General features: G+C 41.4%; 1 protein-coding gene across 7 annotated transcripts in view; it reads left to right on the top strand.

The window, feature by feature from the left end:
- The window catches only part of CELSR1 (cadherin EGF LAG seven-pass G-type receptor 1), a 165,734-nt gene that overhangs the window by 74,608 nt on the left and 64,995 nt on the right, over window positions 1–26,131 (top strand). For all 7 annotated transcript variants that reach the window (XM_072920189.1, XM_072920168.1, XM_030255910.4 and 4 more), the window contains exons 3-5: window positions 13,743–13,965; window positions 18,443–18,558; window positions 21,216–21,304. In XM_072920189.1, coding sequence (XP_072776290.1) covers window positions 13,743–13,965; window positions 18,443–18,558; window positions 21,216–21,304 — 428 coding nt within the window. The remainder of the gene's footprint in view (window positions 1–13,742; window positions 13,966–18,442; window positions 18,559–21,215; window positions 21,305–26,131) is intronic.

Genomic DNA, 26,131 nt, shown 5'->3' with positions numbered 1-26,131 from the left:
GAATGTTGCAAATCTGGAGTTTATATCAGATTCTCAGGACTCACTGAAGAGGGCTACCATTTCTCTAGGTGGGTTTTTATGGGGAGGATATGTCCTTCAGCTAATCTTCAACCTACGCTCACTTGTCGGGATGCACAAAGCCTTTGCTAATTGGATTACTGTGGTGTATTTGTTGACAGTTTACCTCTCAAATGCTGTACATGGCCTTCACAGCAATCTGTTATGCCTTTTCTTAAACCCAGGCAAAGAGTTTTATCGCATTATCCTCCTGATGTGCATAAACTAGCTACTGTTTAAAGTTCCACAGTTTTCTCGGTCATGTCCAAACCCTCCTTGCCCTCCAAGGTGCTGCACGTGGGATGGTCTCTGATTCAGCTGACCTGCTGCAAGTGCTGGGGGTTCAGATGCTTCATCTGGAGCCTTGTGTCTTATCTTCCTTGCCCATGGAAATATTTGCACTGATCAAAGTCCTTTGCTGTCATGTGGAAACCTAGACTTAATGTTGTGTTTGTTCTTTTTAATTAGTTTTAGAATTATTTGACAGGACTCATGTTCTTGCTGGGTGCTCCTGCAGTGGAGGCACGATGGGTGCTTTGTAGATGCAAGTAGCAGATCACACACCAATGTATTCACTTAGCCCTGGTTTCAGGAGCTACCTTAGTAATTAATCTCCAATATACTTATGAATTCAGCTCTTCCAAACAGTTCTGTGTCTAGGAAATCCTCCTTACTGATGATGGCTTATCTTCTTTTGCTTCTCCATAAGACAGCTGTGGGGGCTAGCTTTTTCTTCCCTTCATTTAGCCACTTCCCTCATTTGCCAGCTTAAAAGTCTATCACTGATAATTTTACACTTTCTCCCCAGATTTTGATTAAAAAAAAAAAAACACCAGTAAAAGTAGCACCTAGCTAGAATTCAGTAACCAGATAACTCAGGCAATAAGCTGTTTCAGGGTGGTTCCATTCTCACAGTTGCAGTTTTACATTTGCTGGCTCTTAATGCCCTTGGTGTCATGATCTCTGTCTGAGATGATGGTGGAAGATGGAGAGAAGGCAGTTTTTGGTTGTGGGCTGTACAGTACGAGGTCAAGGCCTGTGGACATGAGAGTCCTGCAAGCACAGACTGTGGTGGGACAGGGTTGCAGCTGTGGGACAAGTGCTGCCCCAGCTCTTCTACAATGCAGAGGTTCAGTATCTAGCCCTGATGGCCAGGTATAACCTCAGGATGGTTTGGGTTGGAAGGGACCTCTAAAGATCAGCTAATCCAAGCCCTCTACCATGGCTAACATCGGTTTCAGTCTGTTTTTTCCCAAGTTGAATGTCATTAACTAGCTGTTGTGGAAATGACACATTTGACCCTGAACACCATGCCTGCTAAGCTCCTGTTTGCTGTCAGGCATCCTGCTTTGGTGGCATGGGTGCCTGCCTGCCTCTGGCACCTGACCTCTCTGCCCACCCCTTGGCAGGAAATGTGCTGTGTGAGCTATCAGTGGTGTCCATTGGCAGAGAGATACACAGTGAGCACCTCAGCCTTCCTGTTGGCATCCTGGTTAACAACAGACTGGTCAAACTTAGGATTCCCTTTATTCTAGCACATGTGAAATCTTTTATTGTATTTTATTGTCTATGACATTGCTCTGTCAATTTTGAAAAATTTCTTGAATTATTTTCCTGGTTTTATATTGATGGTTTTTCTGTTGCCACACCTAAATGGGAGTCACAATTCTCCCAGGCTTTTTGAAAACCTTTGTTATAACACATTTTCATATAATCACGGGTAAAACTGAAATGAAAAATGTGGGATGTGAAGTGTAATTAATCATAGTGGAGGTATTTTATATTATAATTTTATAGGTACATGTAAAACCCCTCCTCAGTGATATAGCTAAATTCCCACACACTGTCATAATTGTGAACATATATATGCATTGCAGATCATTGGTCTGACAGAAATTACACACATGGAGGTCTGTTTTCATTAAAATATTTTAAATAGCAGTTTATTAAACAACAGCAGATTTCTCTGTGACCATAGTTTACAATTTTGTTTTCATTAATTTAGCCAAGTTGAGCCTTGTGTAATGTTAAATTAGGGTTTTTTTCCCCCATTGTTTAATTTCAAAAAGGTTAGCTGGATAAAATTTTAAGCTGCACAAGTACATTCTCATTACCCAAACATACACTTGCTAAATGTCAAAACAGCCCATATGTTAGACTACCCCTTAAGTGGCTGTGGTTTTTTCTCACTGGAAACAAATCAGATAAGAAAAAAGAAGAGAGAAATGAGGAGAAAAACCCAAAAACTTGCCTATAAGTTATTTGTGCAGAAGATAAAATCATAATGAGGTAGTATTTTTTTCCAGTATACCTCTTGTTCTGAAAATCCCCTCACAGTGTTCATAGCAGATCAAAGGTGAAAATAGAAAAAAAAAATCCAGGACATCTGAAGTGAAATATTCTAGATCTTCCAAAACGAAAAAAGAGATTTAGCTTCCAAGGATCAAGGTAATGGGGCTCCTTTTCTCCTGTCTGCAAAATAAAAACTGGGAAACAAAACTGAGAAGCAGTAAGACTGAATTATGAAAGACATGTTGGACTTCTGTATATATATTTATAATTCCCTAATTATGCAGTTTTGTTTTCATCAGTGGATAAACAATGAGAAAGTGGCAGGAAGGATGATTGGCTGCAGAGAGGAGGGTATCAGGATGATATCCTGTTAGGAGGGGAAAAAAGCATGAAATAGTTTCTTGTGTCTCTGTTCTTTGTGTTGTGATGATTGAAAGTTTCGACAGTTGAGCACCAGACTGAGGCACTTGGCCTTGAACATCAAGATAATTACAGTTGTGCAGAGCGTGGTGGGAACCACAACTTCATTGTTTTTGCAAATGCTCTTTTGTTTAGAGCATCATGGTTCAGTGGCTGCATCGCAGCCCTGCTCCTCCTGGGGCAGGTTTTGTTCTGCTCCCGCACTGTACGGTGCCCCCGGAACGCGGCTTCCAGCAGCCACCAGGCTGAACCCTCAGTTTCTAAAACTCAGGATGAAGATACTTTACTTCAGGATGTCTCTCAAATTCTCCATGGCGAAGCTTAAGAGATCTTTTATACAGCATTTTCATATAGTATAATTAAAAAGCATGTTTTAATTAGAGAGGCCAGCTTCAAAGGGTCAGCATAATTGATGTGCATATTGTAAGAAAGATAAAGATATGAAGAATGCCTTATATTAATAATTAAACACGTTCTAATTGACACAATGAAGTGTACTAACTCTAATAAGATGGTAATCATTTAAGGTTATTTTTAAATTGAATGGTATTTTACAAAAAGGTTGAATTTTAATTCACTGGACTGCTGTAAGCAGAGCTAAGTACAAGCCATGAAAGCTGGCTGGATTAATTTTTTATGAGTCAATTTAAAAACACTTTTTAAGAAAGTAACTTTTGAATTTCCATCTGTTCTGTAGGTTTAAAAATACACGGATTTTGAGATTTTCTGTGCAAGATGTGTGTGACATTACAATCTCTCTTTTTTCATGACTCATTAAGAAGAAGTCAGTTTCCCTGATTAAGTTGCCTTTTGTTTTCAGTTTGTGTTTTTGTGCTGTGTACCAAATATTTTTGAGATTACTAAAACATAAGATTACAGGATTATCTTTTTAACCTTAATCCTTTTAATTTGACAAGAAAAGGGGTATTTTTGATTGGTTTTTTTTTTCAGAATTTTCTTTCAATGTATAACAATGAGAATTTGATGAGCATCAGATTTTGCCGACTCTATCTATGCCATGATGCTAAACCACTGAACTACGATTCACAGTAAAGATATTTAGACAGTGCTTTTAAGTATACCTTTCTTTGAAGCTGATAGTTCTCATATAAAATAAAATACAGAGCTCTGAACTGCTAGCTTCCTAACATATACTTACAATGGTAGATTGACTTTAAGCATGGTTTTCTCTTGCATTATTAATATTTTATGGCTTATCTTCAGTTATTCTCACTAATTGGCCATTACGCTTCTTTCCACCAGAGCTTCTGGGACCACCTAGGGTGTGAAGGGGCATGGTTTGATTTGGGGCCTGCCTGGTTCTAAATTGCCATGATATTTACCATAGCACTGGATTACACAGAAAATGGGAGAGTGGGATTTTCCTGTGAAAACTTGTAATTTTATGGAAAACACAAAATGCGGGCTCTCACCAGCCCTCCTTTAGTGAGACGTGTGGAGTTATCTGCTTGTGCTGTCAGTCCCAGCGGGCTGCTGGAGACGGGGGAGATGGCTGCTTCTGTGTTTTGTCTCCTGTGAGCTGAACCATCATGTCTGTAACAGTTACATGGAGAAAATTAAGTGGGTTCTTAGTGAAATAAGGGCTGAACTCTCCTAAAGAGAAGAGCAATGTTTGCCCTTGAAAGGGAGACACTGATCTTCTTATCTGCATATTCTTTAGGCTTCACTGTCCGTCTTCTTTTTGAGGGCAGTTATTTGCAGATGTGTTGCCATTTTGGACTGCTTTGAGATGCTAACTTGATCAAAAACAAGTGCTAGAGTTTTTCTCTTGCCCACCAATTTAGGAACTGGGAGTTGAAGCCCTTTGGTGATCTCTGTGGAAAGCAGCTTAGGGAAACCAGGCTGAAAGTGAGCAGGAAGCCTGATGGTGCCTGAAAGTGTGTCTGGTTTTCCAGCTCCTGAGTTCCTGTTGATAAAAGATGTTATTGCACACACACCCCTGCCACTGCCACCACACCTTGCTTGCTTTCCTCATTCACATAAATAGTTGAATGTATTTTGAAAAGCCCAGTGGGAGGCCAAAACAGCCTGTGGAACAGCAGCCTTATGGAGTTAATGGTCTTGGTGGTAGAATTTGGTGCTCAGGAAAAATTGCAACTCTGTGGGATGAAATAATTTTTCTTGTTATCTGAGCAGAAGCACAATGACTCTGTGTCCTTCTACCTCACTGCTGCCCATGGAAGGAGGTGAGAACTAGGCCTGGCAGGTGGTTCCCATGCTGAAGTGCCTGCAGGCGTGCAGAGATACAAATATGGATCAGCCTGCAAAGGCTGTCCCAAAGGGCATCTGTCCCACCAGCCATGGTGGCTACTCCAGCCTTTGGCTCCCTCCATCTGCCCTTCCTTGAGTAACACTGCTGGAGAGGAATCAAGGGGCACAGAGAGCCTAGAAAACAAAATATAATATCAGATGAATATATAGTAAAGATAGAGAGTGATTGTGCCTCTTAAAAATAAATGAAGGGAGGGATATTCCTCTGTAAATGAATGTGTTATGCAAAAGGATGCTTTGTTCTTACACCTCCAGCTTCTTCACCAGTTTTAAGGTGGGATTTTTAGGAAGAGATTTATTTCAAGTGATAATGCAAATTGCAGACACAATGGCATAATCTAGTTTGAGGTTTATCTTTGACATCTATAATAATGTTATCCCCCTGATAATACATCCAGAGATAAAGCTTAGGCTTTTATTGAAAGGCACTGCTTCATCACTGTATCTTACACCAAATCACTGCAATTTGCATTATGATGATCTTACATGTAAACCTGCCACAGAGTTCAGCATAACAGGAAATTTTTGTGCATTTCTTTTCTCTCATGTGTAGATTTGTACTGTGTTTAGCTCTGTGAGAGAGACAGAACCTAAAAGGCCTCTAAAGCTTTACCTTACAGGTCAAATGCAGAAGGAGATGACACCTTGTGAGGGCAATGTACATTACAATAAAACTCCCAATAGTTTAGAGAGCTTAGTGACCATTGTCAAGTCAGCCAAGAGTAAAGATTAAGATGTTAAGAAATTATCCACTGGACCCCACAGGGCAAAATTTGTTGTTAAATAAGTGTGGCAGGCTAAAGGCTTGGATGCTAAAGGCCTTTTCCAGCCAAAATGATCCTGTGATTCTATGGGTTTTTCTCCTCCACCACATCTAAAGCATTCCAAAAAAGTGCTTTTCCTCAGCATTTCCTCAAAAGCCTGGGGGTGATTATGTCTGGTGCTGTGGAGCAGGCAGCAGGGGGAAATCAGAGACACTGTGTGCACCGTGCCCACTGGCCCATTGCAAGACACCAGTGCCCAGGTTTCACACAGAGATTTCTCTTCATGAGTTTGCCATTGAACATGTGCCCTACCTCTGCAAAACAACCATCTGGGGATTTTTTGGAGGTGTTGCCACCAATCCATAGGCTGTAATATCATGAGTTACCTCTTTTTTTTTGCTAAACCATAAGGTGGTTTCAAAACTGGGTGTTTTTTCAACTGGAGAATATTTTACTGTGGCATCTGGCTCCTTGCTCACCATGGTGCTGTCAGGGAAAAAAAAAAATCACAGTACTCGTGATAAATCTTGGTTTCACTTCTAGTGCTCACAGTGTTCTCGCCTCATGGCTGGAAAGTGAAAGGTGAGTTGCCTGGTGTAGAGTGGAAACTTAATGCCTGGGAATTTTTAATCCTCAACAAATACACAAGGGAGGGAACACAGGTATTCAGTTGTGACTTTTGTCTATGCTCTGTTCTTGCTGGCACTGGTGGAAATCGCGTAGGAGAATGAGGTTCACTGGTTATGCAGCACTGGGCATATATCTTCTTGAGATCGTGCTCCTAATTTCTGAATCCACAGACTAATTCATTTCTCCAACAGATGTGCCCCAAATATCACTAATCCTCCTCAGTATTGTTTCTTCTCCCTCCCACCTCCCCCAATTATTCCTTCTCATTTAAATGCAAAACCACAAAACAGCCCAAATCATCAATCAGTCCATCCTTCTCTGCAGGGTGTCTTTTGTTTTGCTTTGTTTTGTGACCAGGGAAGGGGAGGAGTCGAGGGAAAATGGAACATCTTTGCTCAGGCTGATGCTGCTGGAGGAACCTGGGGCTGGTTTGGGGCTGTCAGAGGGCCAGGCCATGCAGTGCCTGCTCTGCTTGTGCATTGCAGCCTGGAGCAGCTTGAGAGATGGAGACCTGCTTTTGCTGCTTTAGCTTTTGTGAAATACAGTTTAGCTTGGTTTCCAACGGGAAAAGATCAGCAAATACAGTGGGGTCCTGGCCTCTCCCTTGCCCATTTGGCCCATGGAGTATTTTCATGGTGGTCCTTCTCCTCACAGGAGGTGCAGGAATTCAAAACAGCCAGGGTGCAGAGGTTTTCCTTGAGGATCCTGGTGGGAAGAGGAACTAGGAAGGCTCAAGTAGCATCATCCTGCTGAGATGTGAGTTGAGATGTGAGTAGGAATAGGAGCTCCCTCAGAACAGACATTTGGGCTGGAATTTGACCACCAAGAGCTCTCATGTACCTTAGGGCCAGCAGATGACACCCACAGCTTCAGAGCCTCTTCAGAAAATAAAAAGCCTCTCACATGCATTATTTTAAAGCATCTCATGATTAAAAATCTTAGGACCCTTATATAGCTAAGTCTTAAGGTTTTTGAAAATCTGAATTGTGAGTTATCAGGGATGCCTAGGGGGAACTTTATGGAAGAAGCACAGGGAAAGGAGAAGTGTGATGGTAAAGGAGAGGTATAAGAGATTTGTATTTGTATCCAAAAGAGCAGTGGTAAATCTGCAGTTTCTTCCCACCATCTCAGAACTTAGTGCTTATGCCCACAGAAAACCTAAAGCAGATGCAGAGATAAAGGGGTGATTTCTGGAGTATCTTATTATAGAATCATTTCTACATATCACCTCAGAAAACTGCTGTAAAATGGTACATGAATTTAGTTGTCCCCTAATTAATCTCTCACTAGTACACCAGTGGTTTCTAACTTCTATTTGAACCAGTTTCTTCATCATTCAGAATGAGCTGGCTAATGGTTCTGGGTAGCTGCTCTAGAACTTCTCTCATAAACCCAGTAGATGTTTGTTTGTTTATATGTTTGTTTGTGTCACATTTAATTGATAATTGGCATTTGCTGCCAATTTGCTGGGAGGTAAAGCTGACCTCCCAGTAGGTTCTGAGGGTAGACTCATGCACAACAGAGCCACTGAAGTAATTCATTTCCCTTTATGGACAAAATCCAGCACTAATTTTTATTATTTGAATTGCACCTATGTTTTAGGCAAATTTTCCTGCAGTACAGCCATGTACAGTCAGTGGAGAGAGGTGGTTATCTGCTGAAGATGTCGGTGCAGTTCTCCTAAGACAAGAATTGAGCCACTTAGACTCACACATGAACCATCTAAAATGGCTTAAAGCTGTATTTCCATAACAGTTAAATCTTTCTAAGAATTCCTTAGTGCATGGTCCTGCCTCCTTCCCATGTGCTTGCTGTGCTATTCATTCCATCAGTTCTAGAAGGGACTTAATCTGAAGATCAGTAACACTTCAATAAAGAAATGAATGGTGTTTTGCCATCTTAGCTCTACAAATCTGTCACTGCAGGATTACATGAATGCCTGCACAAGGGAGGGGGAGGAAACTGCAGCATGCTTGGGGAAAGGAGGGGACTGTGGTAACTCCCACTTTTCTGAACTGTGGTGAAACCACCCCTAAAGCACAGGATCCCAACCTCTTTATCTCTTGTCCCCGAAGAGATTTCCAAGCTGATTCTGCAGCTAATTTGTTTTTAACAACCTTCTTATTTCTTAGTGCACTGATTGCTTTGGTGCCTGTTGTCATGTAAGGTTAGTAGTGCTTTAATTACTAGAGGAAAAGGGGGATTGATTTCCCATAATGTGCAAGACTGCAAATACATTTTTAGTGTAGTTGGTTCTTTATTAGGGCTAATGGTCAATAGGAATTGTTTGAAAAATTTAGTTGTTCTATTTCTTGTTTTTTCTTCTTTTGTCTTAATTCTTGTGGATTCTCCTTTCCACTTTAAAATGTATAATTTTAGGTCAACTGCTTAAATCAGCTTCTCAACATGCTGTTTATTCTGGCAAAGCAACTAGAAACATAGAGAAAATTAATATGTGTCTGGAGTGTGTGCAGGATGAGGAAAAGAGAAAATAATCAGTTCAAACAATTACAGACAGTGAGTAAAAATTAATGTGTCATGGGAAACTGATGAAAAAAGAACATCAGTGTAAATTTGCTGCTTCATGTAAATGTATATCTAACATACTGTTTCAGTTGAATACAATCAGAGAATAATAACAATTTTTTTTTAAATTTTGAGGACTAGTCTCTAAGCCAGTGTCTTGATGAAACACACTGCAGTAAACTGATGTGAAGAGGAATTCTGTATGTATTTGGATGCCATCATCTTGTTTCCACCAAGCTTTCAAACATTTTACATCATTGTTGTAAAGTCAAAGAACTCATCAGCAAAAGCAGTCAGATTGCTGCAAAGACCAACTCATTGATGCACACCAGTGTGTTGCTTGAAACCCACAATGTTCAGCTCACGAGGCATTTGCAATTGTGAGATTATTGTCTCTATTTTAAGACAGAATATTTTTATTTCTTTTCACTTTTTTCATCACCATTTATTGTTTATTAGTTAAATTTTCATTACTTTATTTGGAATCAGTCAGAGGGAGACCAAATCTAGCCAGTCTTTGTATTTGCCTGTTCTTGTTATTTTGCACCTGCTATCATGGTGTCCTCACTTACATAAACTTAACAGGAACTTTATGACTAACATCTTTGTAACATTAGTCCTAAAATCGAAGAGGATAGGTATGTATTAAAGATAGGATGTTTGTGAGTAGGATGCAGTGTCCAAAGCAACTATGACATTTTGATCATAAGAGCTTCAAAAACAGGAAGCACTACATAAAGGGCTGCAGGAAAGCCACAGGACTAGTAGCTTTAAAAGTCATCAATATTAATTGGGAGCCTATAAGTTCAGCTACTGCCATGTCACAGTAAATCATTTTGTGGCAAGGGCAGAATTTTTTCAAAGCCCAGGAATCTGCTGGCAGATAACAGGCAGCCACGGCCTGTGTTATCTGAGAGTGCATGCTTTAGCTTTAGCAGCTGGAGGGGCTGAGCTTCATATCCCCTGCTTGGATCTCACTGAGCTGTGATGTGTAACTGGTTTGTTCAGTGATTCCTAAAATGCAAGCCTGTGTGAAAAATGAAATTATATTAGTCAAGGAAATGCTGTGAGGAGCAAGGGAGGGTTTCACAGGCTGGGTGAGTGGCTGGGCCATGCTGTTATTGCCAGTCAAACAGGTTGACCCCAGGCTGTGTGTGACAGCTATTTGGGCTTGTTTTTATCACCCCAGCCCCTCCAGATCCTCACTGCACAGCAGCTCTCCCTCTTCTGTACTATTTTTTCCTACCAGACTGTAAGGCCACCCTTTTGATGGCATGTCCCAACCCTCTGACCTCCAGCTGCAAGCAGGCACACAGGCACTTTTCATTCCCAAAGCCTGGCACAGGCAGCTCCCTTCCTCTCCTGCTCCTCAAGTAGCTCTTCCCTTAGGGCCTTCTGACTCCAGCTCCAGCCAGCAACCAGCTCTTCCTTCAAGTCCCTGCAGGCTTTGGTTCAAATTCTGAGGATGGTTTTTAGGCTGTGCCTCAAGATTCCTGCAGGGCAGAACTGTGGGACAGTGGTGTGTCCAAGGGGAGGTGGCTGCCTTGGAGGTGACAAACCCAAGGGTGACACAAAGGTGCCTTCTATGCCAGTCCTGATCAAAGCAGTGCTTCGAATTCTTGCTCAGATGGCTACTCCAAAAGGCAAAAATGCTGTTTCTAAATTCCAGGCACTTCTGGAGAAAAGGGTAATTAAGGTTTCTAAGTTTAAAAAACAAAATATTTTTTGGTAACCTTTGTGCCTCAAAGCACAGTGACACCTTGGATTAACTGTAGAGATTTCAAAACCACTATTTTAATATATTTTGGTAAATACACATAAAATATGAAAATTCAACATCAAAGAATTTGCATCAAATGTAGTTTTCATTTACATTACAGACTTAAGAGAATTCAGAATTATTTTAATAACTGGGACATCAATGATGCTACAATTGAATAAATATAGGACAAAGAATCTTGAAGTATATTATTTTAATTTACTTATTTATACATGATAATAAAAAGTAATAAAAACAATACAATATAGCTTTTCTGTAAACTTCTCTCTTATATGGTTTTATGCCTGTATAGGTATCTAAACAAGTGGTCTATATATTCTTGTTATATCACAGAATTAATACAGAACCATCAATGACTTCCAGCTTAGGCTTTTGTATTTCACCTCTGTATTCCATGGCATTTCCCCAGCATGCTGCAATGCCAGGAATCTCTCTTTTTAGCTCACCCTTTTTGCTCTCTGTGTATTCAAGCCTTCATGTTATTTGCTTTTACAAAATACATCATTCTGTTCCCAGAAAGCCTTGAAGATTACATTCTTCCCTGAGCCAGAGAGTTATTTCACAAAATATCCTACTACTTTTTTTAAAGCAACAAACTTCTGTTTTTTCTTTCTATAGGAATTTTGGTTTTCCACTTTTTTGAGAGTTTTGGTAGACAAGATATGTGTGTAAGGGCTGTGCTTATGCAGTGGATCATCAACAAGTGCTTGCTGTAGTGTCCTCTTAAAACATCTGATGCTTGTGTGCACCATATCCAGCATACCGAGGGATGTCTTGGATGATAAATACAATTTTTTCCAAAAGAAACACATTATGGAGCATTTAAAAATATTAAGGAAAGTGTATCCACATTATCTTGCCTGATATGTAAAGCTGAAAAATGGAAACAGGAAGATATTTATCAAGTGATTTTCACAGCATTTCACTTTATATATTCAAGTGAGAATATAGGAACATGAGTGCTGAAGGGGAAAAGCTCTAAGCACAGGCTTGGACTCAAGGCTATGTGGGTTATTCATTCAGAGTAATGCACGGAGCATGTCCATCCTCCAGAGCTGGGCCCCCCCGCTGGATGGGGTGTGCCTGGCTCCTGATCATAGCAGCCTTGTGTTTGCTCCTGCATTTTGCTGGCTTAGGTCATACCTGGTCTGAAAGGCAAGTGATGTTGGTGCAAGAAGAAAAAGGCAGCAAAGCTGGAGAGCCAAAACCACAAAGTTGCCCACTTCACCTTATCTCAGAGATCACTGCCCTTGGGGCAGTGGCTAAACCAGCTGCAAACCATGGCAGTTTACAGCCTGGCACAGAAAAGAGGTGCAGACCAGGTCTGGGTGCAGCAGTACTGCTGGCTTCAGCCTGCCTCCCAGTGTGGGCAGCTTTGGCGTGGGAACCTGTGGGAGCTGGGCTGTGGAGCACTAAATGGAACAGAACTTTCCATTTAAATTTACCTTTGTTAATGAGTCACTGCCCACAGCTCCTGCTGCTTTTACTTCCCTGCAGGAATGTGCTTTCATGGTTTTAACTGTGTTTGAATCAATCACAGGACCATGGAATGGTCAGGGTTGGAAGGGATCTCTGCTCCTCCAAACCCCTGCTGAAGCAGGTTCACCCACAGCAAGTTGCACAGGATCATGTCCAGATGGGTTTTGACTACCTCCAGAGGAAGACTCCGCAGCCTCTCCAGGCAGCCCATTCCAGTGCTCAGTCATCCTCAAAGGACAGAAGTTGTTTCTCATTCTCAGATGGAACTTGCTGCTTTTCAATCTGTGCCTCTTGCCCCTTGTGCTGTTGCTGAGCACTGTAAAGAGCCTGACCCGCTGTAATTGTATCATCTGGTGGCGAATGGTCATGCAAACATTGAAGTGTTAGAAATTTATTCCTTCAGCTAGTTGTGTTGAGTAGTATTGCTCTACATTTAATTGTCAGAGACCGTTACTGGGTTACATTCAACTGTGTATGCCACCTCCAGTTTCTCAGAACAGTTTTACATGTGGGATGTGAACATACCATAGGAAGACGCGTGTCAAAACACTAATGTTAACTAATTAACTCACACAGAGAGTTTGGCTTTCTGTACAATGATAATTCAACAGCTGCTTTTGTCCCAGCCACAGCAGATATTTTAAAATTAATATCCTCTGTACATTGTTGTTTTTTTTTTTAATTGGGATTTATTCTCAGATTTTGAGCAAGCACAGGACAGAAACCCATGGCATACATACAAAGCAAAACAACACATTCTTTAGTATTGTATTTAATACATCCTACTATGTGCTTTGAGAATTAATAAAGACAAATTATTTAGGAGTGAAACAACTTAGCAAGTGGCACACAGAATCCATAACTTCTGTGGAGAGTTAGCATGCCCTTCTCCAAAGGGTTCAGAAAATTGTCATCGCCTGCAGGATGCATGTGTGGGAAAAGGTGGAAGCAATCTCTATGTCATCTGTGTGCTGCTATTCTTGCTATAGACATTTTGAGAGCTTTGTCATGAGCTCAGCCATGTCCTGTTGCCACCATGGGCAGTAAAGCCAAATCCCATTCAAGAGATAAAGTGCAACCATTTATCTGTTTTACACAATTTCAACTAGTGAAACACCAAAACAATTTGCACATATTTTGGTTGGGAGAGAATGTGCAGGGTTTTTACCTCCTCCCATCTATATCTGTCACCAGGTCTGTATTTGTCACTCAGTTTGGAAGCAGACAAAGAATCTGAAAACCACAGGCCAGTGTTGTTGGATATTTGCAAGAGTATTGCTCAGAAGATCATATTCCACACTTACCTGAAAATTCAGACTTGAAGAAGATGCAGCATTCTTACCCCCAGCAATCACAGGCTTGTAGCTCAGTTGCTTAGGGGATCAGGTGTAGAAGTTTGGAAGCAGCTTGATCTGTAGCAGAACCACTTGGGTAGCTGGGTGTCGTAGCTTGGTGCTGGGGTGAGGTGTCACCTTCCCTGACGTCTGCTTCTCCCCTTGCAGGAGAGTCCTGCGAGGTGAACGCGCGCTCCGGCCGCTGCGCTCCGGGGGTGTGTAAGAACGGAGGGACCTGCGTGAACCTGCTCATCGGGGGCTTCAAGTGCGAGTGCCCCCCAGGCGAGTACGAGCGGCCGTACTGCGAGATGACCACCAGGAGCTTCCCCCCTCAGTCCTTCATCACCTTCAAGGGGCTGCGGCAGCGCTTCCACTTCACCGTCTCCCTCATGTAAGTCCCAGGGGAAAGGGCTCTGTGGCCGAGGGCTTCTCACTCCAGCTTGGGATTGTCACATACTGATACCCACCAAAGACCTACCCCTGAAGGTCACTTCAGGGACTTCTGACAGGGACTCCTGCGAGAGGGCATAGGCGTGTTATTTGAAAGCATTTGAATTTTCTGCCCTGCTGTGGGTGTTTCTCTGCTGCTGACTCACAACCTCCCCTGTTGTAACACAGGCTGGTGGAGCTGGGAGAAGGGATACCAGGACCACTCTGGCCACCCATCACTAGCCTTCAGCCACACAAGTGCTGGGATGAAAACTTTTACTAGCTGGACCTTTGGCTTCCTGACCTTCAGCCCAGCTTCAGAACCAATCCATTTTGTTCCTTGTTTGGGAGTACTCTTCCCATCTCCCATTTCCCCACCTGTGAAGGACCTGGGCATGTCAGGCATGGTTGAGCACAATCTGGTCCTTCTCAGATTCTTGCTTTCCAGTGGTCCCCAGCCTTGGGCTTGGGACAACCCCAACCGATCCAGCTCCTCACTTAGCTCCTTCTGGCCTTCAAACCCAGGTCCTGCTTCTGGTCCCATTCCAGCTCCCAGGCACTAGCCTTATCCCCATCCCATCTGCCCCAACATGTACATGTTGGGCAGTCTTCTTCTGGGCTCTCACTTTTCCCCTGGGGGTGCTCAGGTCGGCAAGGAGGAGCAATGATAGCAGCCACAGTCATGGGCAAGGGCTCTCCCTCCCTGGGAAAAAACCCTCTTCTGGAGAAGACTTCTTGGCTCAGGCACAGGGCTTGCTTGGTGTGGAGCCAGAGCTCCAGGTGCACAGATGCCTCTTCTCTGCGGAGAGGGTGGGTTTGCAGCTTTCCCATGGTTTAGCTGGTCAAGATTGACTTTGAGTTTTCCCTCACAACTGACTGAGTAAACAACACAAAATGTGTTACTCCTGACCCCAAAGAGCAGAGCTGGGGATTTTTTGATAGGTACCACAGCAGCTGCAAGGGCAGACCTGTGTGTGTATCTGCCCAGAAAAAGTGCCCAGGGAGGTCACACAGGCTTCAGGCTTATGTCTCCTCCAGCACCCAGGCATTACCTGGTGTTTCACATCTGTCAGGAGCCAGGTCACTTTTTTACAGCATGTTTTTCAGTGCTGTTCTTTAGCATAGTGTACTTTCCTGAGCTAAGATCCCAGAGAGACTCCTCATGTAATGCTTCTGTAAATAGAAGTAAGAAATGCCCCATCCTTGTAAATGTTTAAGGCCAGGCTGGATGGGACTTGGAGCAACCCGGTCTAGTGGCAGGCGTCCCTGCCCATGGTAGGGGATTGGAACTAGATTGTCTCTATGGTTCCCTCCAACCCAAACTATTTTATCATTTTATGGTTTCAACCATTTTATCTTTCATCTACCTTAATCCTAAAGTCAAAATTTTATGGAATCTTGAAATTTTGGTTAAATCAGAAAGCACAGACATAGTTGCACAAAAGCCAAGGCAAGGGAGTGTTGTGCCTGTGAAGATTGTTTTAAAGCATCAGGTCTAAGTACACAGAAAAACCGAGGAGCAAAAGGCTCTGTTGGATTTGTCCAACCCACAGTGAGAGCAAACAAAGGCGCAGTCTGGGCTGGCTGCCAGCATGAATTGCCTGCACTACCCTTGACTTGTCCCCTCAGCCATGAGGTGTCATTTTTCAGGCTTTTGGAAAGAGAGCTTTGACGTTTAGGGTGCTTCAAGTTAAAATTACTCAAATGCCCTGTGTAGGGGTTATTGAGATATAGCAAAGTACTGTACAAAGGTAGTCCTTACACCAGGGTTTCTTCACGGTCTTTAGAACCATGGTGGCTTATTTAGACATGAGCTAAACACTACTTACTCCACTCAGTGTGACTATAAAAATTCTAGGCCATTATGAGGTTCATCTGCCACTGTCTGGAATGGCGACACATTTAGCTTTTCATATCTCAAGTTCACTTTTATTTACACTAGCTATTTCTTTGGCTTTTGTTATCCTTCAGTGGAGGAGGAAAACATTATGTGAGGATCAGCAAGAATTAGCCAAATTAGTTTAACTGCTAATGATGATGATTTACCATTATGCATTTTGTGATTTGGGAGCATTTGTAAAATCCCAGAGTGTCCAGCTTCCCTCGGTCTCATGTGACTCCTGACCCACTCCTAGCAAAGTGCAGAATATTTGCATTGTCCAGTCTCATGACTAAAATGTTTTTTTTAAGTATTTAGGTTACTGACCATGCATGTCTTTCTGCACCCAATATTATGTATCTTCCTTGCTTAATTCCAACACTTACTACTCCTTCACTCCAAGAGACACTGTTAGTGGAGAGGTTTTCTCATTATTTATGCAAAATCCTGTAAGAAATAGAATCTTTTTTTTTCCTTTGTCATGAAATGAAACATTTATCTTGTATTAAAAACCAGCATTTTTTCCCCCCATGTTGACAACCAGACAAGTTCAAAAGCAATAGTGCTTTTAACCACAAGTATAGTATAAAAGTTGCTTTTGACTAGTGGCAAAGAATGGAACTGAGCACAGATAAAGAAATACACAAAATGGCTTAATAATGTAATAGTTTAATAAATAATGGTTTCATACTTAAAATTATGGTAGGAAATTATACAAATATGAGAAAATATATTTTAAAATAACTAAGCTTCCTGTTATTGCTGCCAGATTAAATCTTCTTCCTGCTCACTGAAGAAGTAGCACTAGTATTATTCCATTTTCCTTTGCTCATATATATTCTGGATAGATGTGATCAAAATATTTGGATGAAGCAGTTATCCATAAAAAAATACTTTTGGGAAATATTTTACAAAAATTGTATTCCTTTGGATGAAATATTTGATGGTGAAAAGTGAAAACTAAATCTGTGTTTTGATAATATTGGTACTATTTTGATATTATTTCAATACCATTGATATTTCAATTGTATTGTTGTATGATTCAATGGTATTGTTGTAATTGATTTAGTTTGCTTTTTACTTGTATAATATTATCTTATGATAAACAAAACTAGAAATAAATATGTATATGAAAACTGATGAAAAGTAATCAAAACATTAATCAATATTTTATGGACTATAATGTATATTCTTTGAAATTTGAATCTTATACAAAATATCAAATTTGTGACTTCTGTTTTTTGAACCAGAACAATTAATTTTCCTTCAAAAACGTTAAAAAATATATGAATAAAGTTTCCCGTTTCCATGGAGCTCAAATTCTGAAAGGTCTCTACTCAGTATGATCCACAACATACATATGTCTGACAAACAACTTCTGGTAAAAATTATTCTTTGTCTTTGAAACATTTTCTTTCAAATACCAACCGTGGTATTCTAAAATACTGCTTCGTTCCCATTCTCTGAAATGCAGGTTTTGCTGCATCACGTGAGAGTCTTGCTATTAGACATGATATGGCAGGCACAAGAGTAATTTCTTGTGTCTGTGGAAGACAGATTTCATTAGCTGTGTTCAGGATTTCATTCATTTGTAGGAAAAGTGGTTTAATTTAAATCAGGCATATTTCCTGAAGTTCAAGATACAAAACCAAACTAAACGGCCATTGGGAAATGCAAGAAATTCCCATGGTTTCTCTCTTTTTCTCTATTTATCTAATATTAATATTTGTAAAAATGTTTATGTAAAGTGTAATTTCTTTTTTTGCATTTCTGAGTAGATGAAAGCTGTGTGGACTCTCCAGAGATTAGAGAATTCAACCAAAAAATATAAAATACTCACAACAAGCAGAAATTTGAAAAAAATGGTCTGTGCTGGCAAAAAAAAAAAAAAAAAAGGCTTTTTACAAAGTGGGGTTGCCTCTTTTTCTGCAAGAAAGATACATCCCATATTAGTAGCACAAGAAAACTAAAACCCAAATGCACCTGTTGGTGCTGATCTAGTGAAATCACTTCAGTGTTTATTTTCCTTCTTCCAATTGACTGACCTGTTGATTGACTAACTCTGATTTTCCACATGGCATTATTAAAGAAATGCTTTTCTTTCTTTCCCCTTACCTCCCCATCAGGCTTTTTTAATCAGCTGATGTCTGTCCTAGGACACTGTAGCATTTAGATGGCAAGCAGGCAGCAAGGATCCCCCTTTGAAGTGAAAATGCTTTGTAGCTGTCAGACTGTTTGCAGAGTGTAGCAGTGCTACTGTTTGGCGAGTGTCAGATACTGCTGTTGCATCTTGTGTCTGCCTAATTTTAGCGCTCGAGAGGGTCAGCAGATCTCTGCAGAGTAGATTTCTGTGATTTCCATCTGCTTGCCTTGTTGATTGTGAAAGAGTAGATTTATCCTGTGACTGCCTCCTCAGTTTTACAATTTGCTGTCTGAAGATTGATTCAAAGGCTTGTTTATCTGCAAAACACAATGCCTTCTTTCTTCTGGGTGACTTGACCATCAGTCTTTAATCCATAAGCTGTTAAGCACAAACTAACTCCATGTCTCTGTGTTCCAGGTTTGCAACCAGAGAGAGGAACGCTCTCCTCCTCTACAATGGGCGTTTCAACGAGAAGCACGACTTCATTGCCTTGGAGATCATTGAGGAGCAGATCCAGCTCACCTTCTCTGCAGGTGACCTTTCACTTGAGTCGAGCGCTTCTGCTTGAAGTCAGGAGATCCTCTCAAGCCGTTTGCAAATGCACTTCAGTGATTTTATATGGCCATTTGCTGCCTCATTAATTTACTGGCTGACACTGCACAGTAAACAACTGATGCCGGGTGTACTCCAGATTGTAGCGGTTTGTGGTGATTACACTCACTGTCGTAGGCAGGAGCTTGTCAACATATCAGTTATAAAAGCCAGAGTTTATCACTACTATAAAAGATACTATAAAAGATTGGCACTAGCCTGAATGTTGGCCTCCAAGCCAATGTTTGCTTAAATTTAAATGAGATTTCATTTTATCATACTGTGATAAATGTTGTGTGTTTATGCATTTTTACACCACACCATCAGAGGAATGTAGGTGCATAAATGTTATTTTAAAAATCTATGCAAGCCAAAGGAAAAGCTAGCAGCATTGAAAATGGCCTGCCATTCATTAGGGATTAGGGAGAAGCAGTGCTGTCTCTAGAATGCATTTCTGCCCTGGAGAAGCACTTCCTCTTAGAAGAAGACATAAATGACAACAAATTTAGGAGAACTGCATTCTGATTGCTACAGTGGGCCAGGAAACAAGAAGTAGCAGCTTTGGCTGCTTTCTGCACTAGGACTAAACCAGTGTCTTTGGTGCTTGTAGGAGAAGAGAGGGGAGGGCTGACAAGCAAAGTTCAGGCAGGACATATGCCCAGAAGCAGATCTGTGCTTTCAGTGGCAAGGCTTTGGTGACTTAATGAAATATCAGTAGCGTAGACAAACTCTGGTTGTCACAGGTTTAAGGTATTTTTTTACTGAGACTAAAACAAGTATCTGGAAAGGGCTGTTGTTCTGTAAGTCAGCTGGAGTTATGTGTAGGTCAAGTGAGATGTTTGTGGCTCTGTATTGGGCATATAATTCAGGAAACAATCCTGCTATTTCTCATTATGCATATTCAGGATATACATATGGGCTCCAGTCAACTCCTGTTGTATTTTTGTGGAAAGTGAGACATTGCAAGCAGTAAAGCCATAGAAGCACAAGCACAGCCCCCATTAGTGTTGCACACTCATCACCAGTGATGGCTGCTGCCCTCAGACCCCATGGTAAATCCTGTGTGACCTCATTGACTTACCAGCAGTGCTGAGTGCATATGTGGGCCCTTTGGGTTGAAGATATCCAGTTACATTTCCCCTTTATTACCTCAAAGTTGTCCAAATTAGATTTTAAGGCAGGTTTCTGAATGGATTAGTGTAAGGAAATAACATGCTGCAGAGAGATGTGCTTTCTTCTGTAGCTCTGCTTCGCCTGTCTAAACTTGAATCAAATTGCTTGGAAGGTACCCTGAGGATGAACGGGAAAAAAATAAATTCTGGTTGCACTTATATGCATTTAAATGTGAAGGAACTCCTTTAAGATACATGAAACTAAATTTAGATTTGCACTGCTGCACCTGAGAGCAGGTCTGGTCCTGCATATTACAAATGGTATTTTCTTTGGAAGAAGAATGGTTTATATTTTATAGTCTTAAGTGGCTTTTAACGAACAGTACAAGTTTTGGACACCTGATCTCACTGTGTTACGTGTCGCAACAACTTTTTCACAGAAAGCAGAGCAAAAGGATTGCAGAACAGTGATCTTCCTTTTGCAGACACTTGATAGCTGGATAAAAAGCCCAATTATTTGTATAGATTTTATCACTAAATGATAAAAACTATCACAGCAGGATGTCGTACATGCTAAGCTGAAATATGTATTGTTTAAATAACAGAAATATATGGAATGGGAGTTAAAGGATAGTAGGGGACACAAGAATAATACTTGACTTAGGTATTTGTTGAAAATACAGAGTTGAAAGTACATTTTAAGCTCAACAATATAGTATGAGCTTTGTTAGTTTCAGGGGGAGTTACTTTTCCTGTGGTTTATTATGTAGAATTTTCCAACTGTCAAAAAAAAAAGAAAAAAAAAGCGAGCAATCTTTTTCTGTGTGCCAGGCCTATTATGTACTTTCAACATGAATGTTTATTTTGCTGCTACCTCGAAAGAGACATGCCTGGTTACTGAGCTGAGTCTGCTGACTCTGTCCTGGCTTAAAAGCTTCAGCATTCCAATTGGAATGCAAAGTCTTGCTTTCAAATTTAAACACTGAAAGGCTGCCAATAATTTCATTAATCACTAGTAAAATTTCACTGAGCCAAATGTTAACATGGGTTTTACACTAGAGTACTTTTGGACTTCACCTTCTGAGCTCTAACAGGGAGCAGCTTCCCTTCCCTCACAAAATATGCTATCACAATACTCATTATACTAATAAAAACTTCAAAGGGTGCTTTTCACAAAAATGCAGAAAAATTAATGTACATTTCTCCCTCAGTTGATCACTTCAGCAATAGCTGTATCTACCCAATGTATCTGTTCCCACACTTTGCAGAAGCATGATAAAAAACAACATAATTCACCCAAATGTGCCAGAAGCTGGTTTTTGTGCACCAGAGTAACTCCATGAAACTGGGGATATTTATTGTCTTCCAGGACAAACCCAAATTCCTCCTTGATGAAGCAAGGAGGCTGCATCCTGTGCCCAACACGAGATTCTCTCTGTTTCTTGCAGTGATGGTGACTCACTTTTCCCTTCTGCCTGTTTCTGCAGGGGAGACAACCACTACAGTGGCACCGTTCATTGTGGGAGGGGTCAGCGACGGGCAGTGGCACTCGGTTCAGGTGCAGTACTACAATAAGGTAAGGTAATTGTGTTGGTGATAACCCTGCTATTTATACAGCAGCAGAGGCGTGGGTCATCTAGCTCTAACCTGGCATAAGCAGGTGACCTGAATTTTGTTTGTTTCACCAGGCACATTGGTACAGCTCTGCACAAATGGTACTGGTCTTGCTTACCTTGCCTGGGACAAAAATTCTCTCAGAGGACTTTTGTGTTTTGACCCAGGAAGGCAAAATTAAATGTAGTACATTTTTTTCAGAAGTACTCCTAGGGAAACCTTCATATGCCTGGAACTATTTTAATTTTCAGTTTTTTAAGCTGTTACAAGTGTCAGTGTATCTAAACCAACGGATTCACTTGTATCTTGTTAAAAAATTGTGCTATGCAGCAGCCTTCAGTGTAATAACTACCAGCCTTTAGTGTAGAATTTTCTAAAACAAAGAAAATTCTTTCCTTTAGCTGTCTTTTCTTGTCAAATGACGAGTTCAGCTAGCACTAGCTTCTCTGGTTTGGAAAATATGATTATTAAAAGGTTCATAGCTTTCAGTAATGAAGTGCTGTCTTACTAAGTATTTTTTTGTCTGTTACATAAAAAGATACACAAGAGAAACACAAAAGTTGTCACTGCATGCAGTCCATGGCACTCAGAGGTGGACTCTGTGGTCCCTGTCCCTCAGCTGCCCCCATGGTCACTGCCACTTGGTCACAGGGTCAGTCTGACTAAACTAAAAGGATTGCAGGCTCTCTGTGCAGAGCAGCCATTTCATGATGAACCAGAAAGCAGGCTTTTAGGGTACAGTGTCACTATTTACAGGTAGATGTCAAAGATCTTCTACAAACCATAATAAAAATTAAATAGTTCATTTAGTGATTAAGAAGCATTGCTTTTAGGTCTGACATGATAGTATTTTGGGGGATCACATAAGGAAATATGTGGCTGTTGAAAAGGAAACAGGATACTGGCGTAGGAAGCTGAATGGAAGATGAAGGATTAATATGATCAGCAAGTTTTTTATTTCCCAATGCTGTGTCCTTTCATCACAGTTTGTGTGGCAGTTTAAATGGGAGGATTTAAACCTAGCCTAAGGGTATTTTATCAAGGTAATAAAAAGCTTTCTATTAGTATTTTATATTTAAAAAAAAAAAAACTTAATTAAGTTTTGTGCTTAATATACATGATATATTCTCTACTATCTGGAGCCCAGAGAAATAGAACTGAAACTTGGTGTGTTGCTATGCACACATCTGTGGACACTGTGAAGCTCTTCTGCTGTTTCCACGTGTGCATATTTGTTAGAGGATTACTCTGGCAGAGTGAACAGCACTTGCTGAGGCAGTGGAGGGACACTCCAGCTTTCAGGCTCCTGGGCACAGCTGCAGGGAGAGCCCTGGACCAGCTCACTGAAGTGCCAACGAGCAGATAAGGGGCCCTAGAGCTCTCTAAAAGGCAAAGAGATCTGACACAGATGTTAAAAATAAACCCCTGCCTCATTTTCAGGGCTTGCTGTGGTTCAAGCAGACTGGTAGGTGAGCCATGTTAGCAGCTGGTGTTTTCTCATTGTTAACACGTGTGTCCTGTCATCATTTTCTTCTTCTGCTCAGTTTTTTGAAGTGAAATGAGCCAGTCTCCACTGAACAGGACAAAATTCAGGGCAGAGAGGGAGAGCAGAGGGAAGCACCAGGAAACACTGCTGACTTCACTGCCTTTGCCACTTGTGTGACATGAAAGTGATGAAAAGCAGGGTCACTTTATGGAGAGCTGCACTGCGCCCTTTGCTGTCCATGTGAGAGACTGAGGTCATCACCTTCCCCTTAGCAGCTTTTATTGCAGGATAGTTAAATTTGGGCTGGAGGGGGGGGCTCACAACATTGAGTAAATGGCACAAGTAGGATATGCTCACCAGTAATATATTCAGCGTGCTCTCAGGAGTTCCCAGCATATCTGAGAATTGCACATGTCGAACCAGCTCTCCAGCAGTGGAAGAGGGAGTGGGTGCTGCAGGGCAGAGACAGCTGGAGGCAGCTCTGCAGCCCTACCCTCCAGGCTGCCCCCACACCCTGCCCCAGGGTTAAGCCTTCACCTCGGCTGGTATTTGTTTGTACAGCAGTTTCTTGGCTACTTCATGTTTTAACAAAGCTGGAAGTAAAGTTCCTGTGAGGAGGTTGAAAAGACGGACAATTTAGGGATTTGAGTTGTGCCAAGATGAATGGGATGCTGTGTCTAAACTTGACACAGTTGAGATGTTTGAATAACAGAGTACCAAAACTCAAGAGTTTCCTTAAATTATGCACATATACTGGTTTGCAGGTACTGCATCCTTTCACTCTTTCCAAAATTCTACTGCAGTGTCAGTTTGTCATCCCAAGGCTACACACCCCCTTTGTTCTGCTCAGGCACTGCACAACCTCTCTGAGCATGCAGAGCTCCCCTGAGCTGTCTCCCTCCTCCCTGTCTCTGGCTCATGTTTGATCCTCACCTTCAGGCCCTTCTGGACTCTCCTCCCTCCTGTCTGCCTCTGTCTTTTCCTGGCAGCGGGGCCACAGGGGTACCTCCACCAGCATCCCTTTGGTGCTCCTCCCCACTTTTTCCATTCTGCTGTTTGCCTGGGGAGCTCCTGGTCTTTGCTCCTTTTTAGACATCTCCATGTTGTCCATGGGAAATGCATAATCATCATCACAGATATCCATAGAGATCCAATGTATTGATATGTCTTTCTTGCATAAAAAAACTTCAGCAGCAGCTGTTTTCTTAATAGACACATCCTAGCAATGTGCAAAGTCACCCTGCATGAAGTCAGTTTGCTAATAACCATAATGAAATGAGAAGCAATTGTAGAAGTAACACCTCTAAACTATTTTCTGTAGTTAGCTCAGAAGTGATGTGCTTTGTAATATTTATCTTTAGTGTTGTTGAAAAATGATGGTTTAGAATTAACTTCATATCATGAAGGTCCCCTGCCACTTGGGGCCAAACACTGGGGCCTCATCACTAAAAGGTAAGTCCAGAGCTGGCTTTGCTCCACTGTGCTTGCAGAAAGGCATCAAACCAGTTCTCTGTCAGTTCAAGTATTTGATGCTTTCTTACCAATCTTGCTATGTACCAGCACTGTAAACATTGCAGTAAGGAAACATATTGTATCAGAGGAAGGGAAGCAATGTCATTTCATTTACTGTGTAGTGATGGAAATGGATGCTCCCTACATCGGAGGAAACCAGCTGGTTTCAGTAGAGTAGAACTGCCTGAGGGAAGCACATGGAACTTGTTCTAACTATTGGCTCTGCATTGAATTTCTGGAAGGGAAGACATCAAGGGGAAGGAATTAGAAGTCATAAGACAGCAGAAGTGAACTAGGAGTGGTTTATAACCATTATCTAGATTCAGTTATGTATTAGAAGTTTTTCAGCTTCCCAGTAGCAAAGTATCAGTTTACCTGTTACTTGCCATTATAGGTGTGTGCTGACAGTGGGGGATGACAGGGAGGAAGGCCACTCACTGACTCTGATAGCTCAAACACATTATTTAGTGGGGCCCTGATCTTGCAGCCATTAAAATCAGTGGGAGGTATTGAATTAAAGGTAACCTGTGGGTGACCTGCTTTCTCAAGAGGTATATATTGATAAGAAACTTAGAAAAAATGGAATTAAAAAAAAATATTTTGTAAGGAAAGGTGGAAGGAGGGGGAAGATTTCAGCCTGGTAAATAAAACTGATGAAAAAATAGTAGAAACAGCCTCCTCCTTGTCCACAGGATAGCTGGTGTAAGGGGCAGCAGCAATGTCAGCTGCCCTATTGCCTCAGTACTATACTTCCTCTCCAGGTGATGAGAATACAGTCAGCCTCTGATGGAATTTGGTCCTCATCCTTTGGCTCTCCTGAGCCTGCCAGCATGAGTGACAGTGACCAGGTTTAGCTATGCTGATACTTGTTTGGAATAAGAGCAAGCCAAAACTTGTTTGATGGTGGTGATGCTCAGTAGCAATGGCATTGTATGAACTGTCTGGCATTCATTGCACATACAGGATCACGTATGATTGTAGGTAGTACTCGGAACAGCAGATTTTACTGAAGCCAGTAGTGAGTGGTGTTTTTAATTAAGTGCAAAGTTCAAGCCACTCTCCCAAACTCCTGATAGAAACACAGTTTTGTTCAGCATTTGAGATATAGCATCAAATTTATGTTAATGTTTTACTTGACTCATTACCTCAGGGTAGAATTCATCATTTGGCACAACATAAAAATATTTTGAGTATGGACATGTTCCTTTAATTATAGAGGGCATGTACCTGTATATTTGTATTTATATGCTCTGTATATTATGTGTTACTTATACATATATGACATCCAAGTTGCTTAAGCATGTTACTGTTCTGTAGGCAGAAGGTCCTTCTGCATCTCTTTAAGGGAGCACAGGATAATTTTACCTCAATGACAGAAAATCTGAGAAAAGCATACAGAAACAAGCTCTCAGTTAGTGTCTGATGTGCAGTGCAGTAATTCTGGGGGATAGGATGAACAAAGCCCTGAATGACTCACTGGGTGACTCACAGATGTAACAGCTTCTGTGTGCTGTTAGGCAGTGCCTGTGGTGGGATCCACTTCCATGGTTGGGAGTTGTAAAATGGTGGATGCCTAGGAGAGTGTCTCCACTGTACTGGTCTCCTGAGCCTACAGTCTCTAGTATGAACTATGCAGGACAATTACTCTTTTTCCATAACTGGGATGAAGTTTCTTCTCATATCTGAAAATCAACAGTAAGCTGCTGTTCTCTTTCTCCCTCCTTGAATGTCTTTGATTGAGACGTGCCATGGCTTTTGTTTCAGATACTTGGCTGTCTTGTGAGTAGCCCA

The sequence above is a fragment of the Taeniopygia guttata genome, chromosome 1A, assembly GCF_048771995.1.
Source record: "Taeniopygia guttata chromosome 1A, bTaeGut7.mat, whole genome shotgun sequence".
Lineage (NCBI taxonomy): Eukaryota > Metazoa > Chordata > Aves > Passeriformes > Estrildidae > Taeniopygia > Taeniopygia guttata.
Note: the sequence above shows the minus strand (reverse complement) of the source record. Positions and strands in the feature narration are given on the sequence as shown.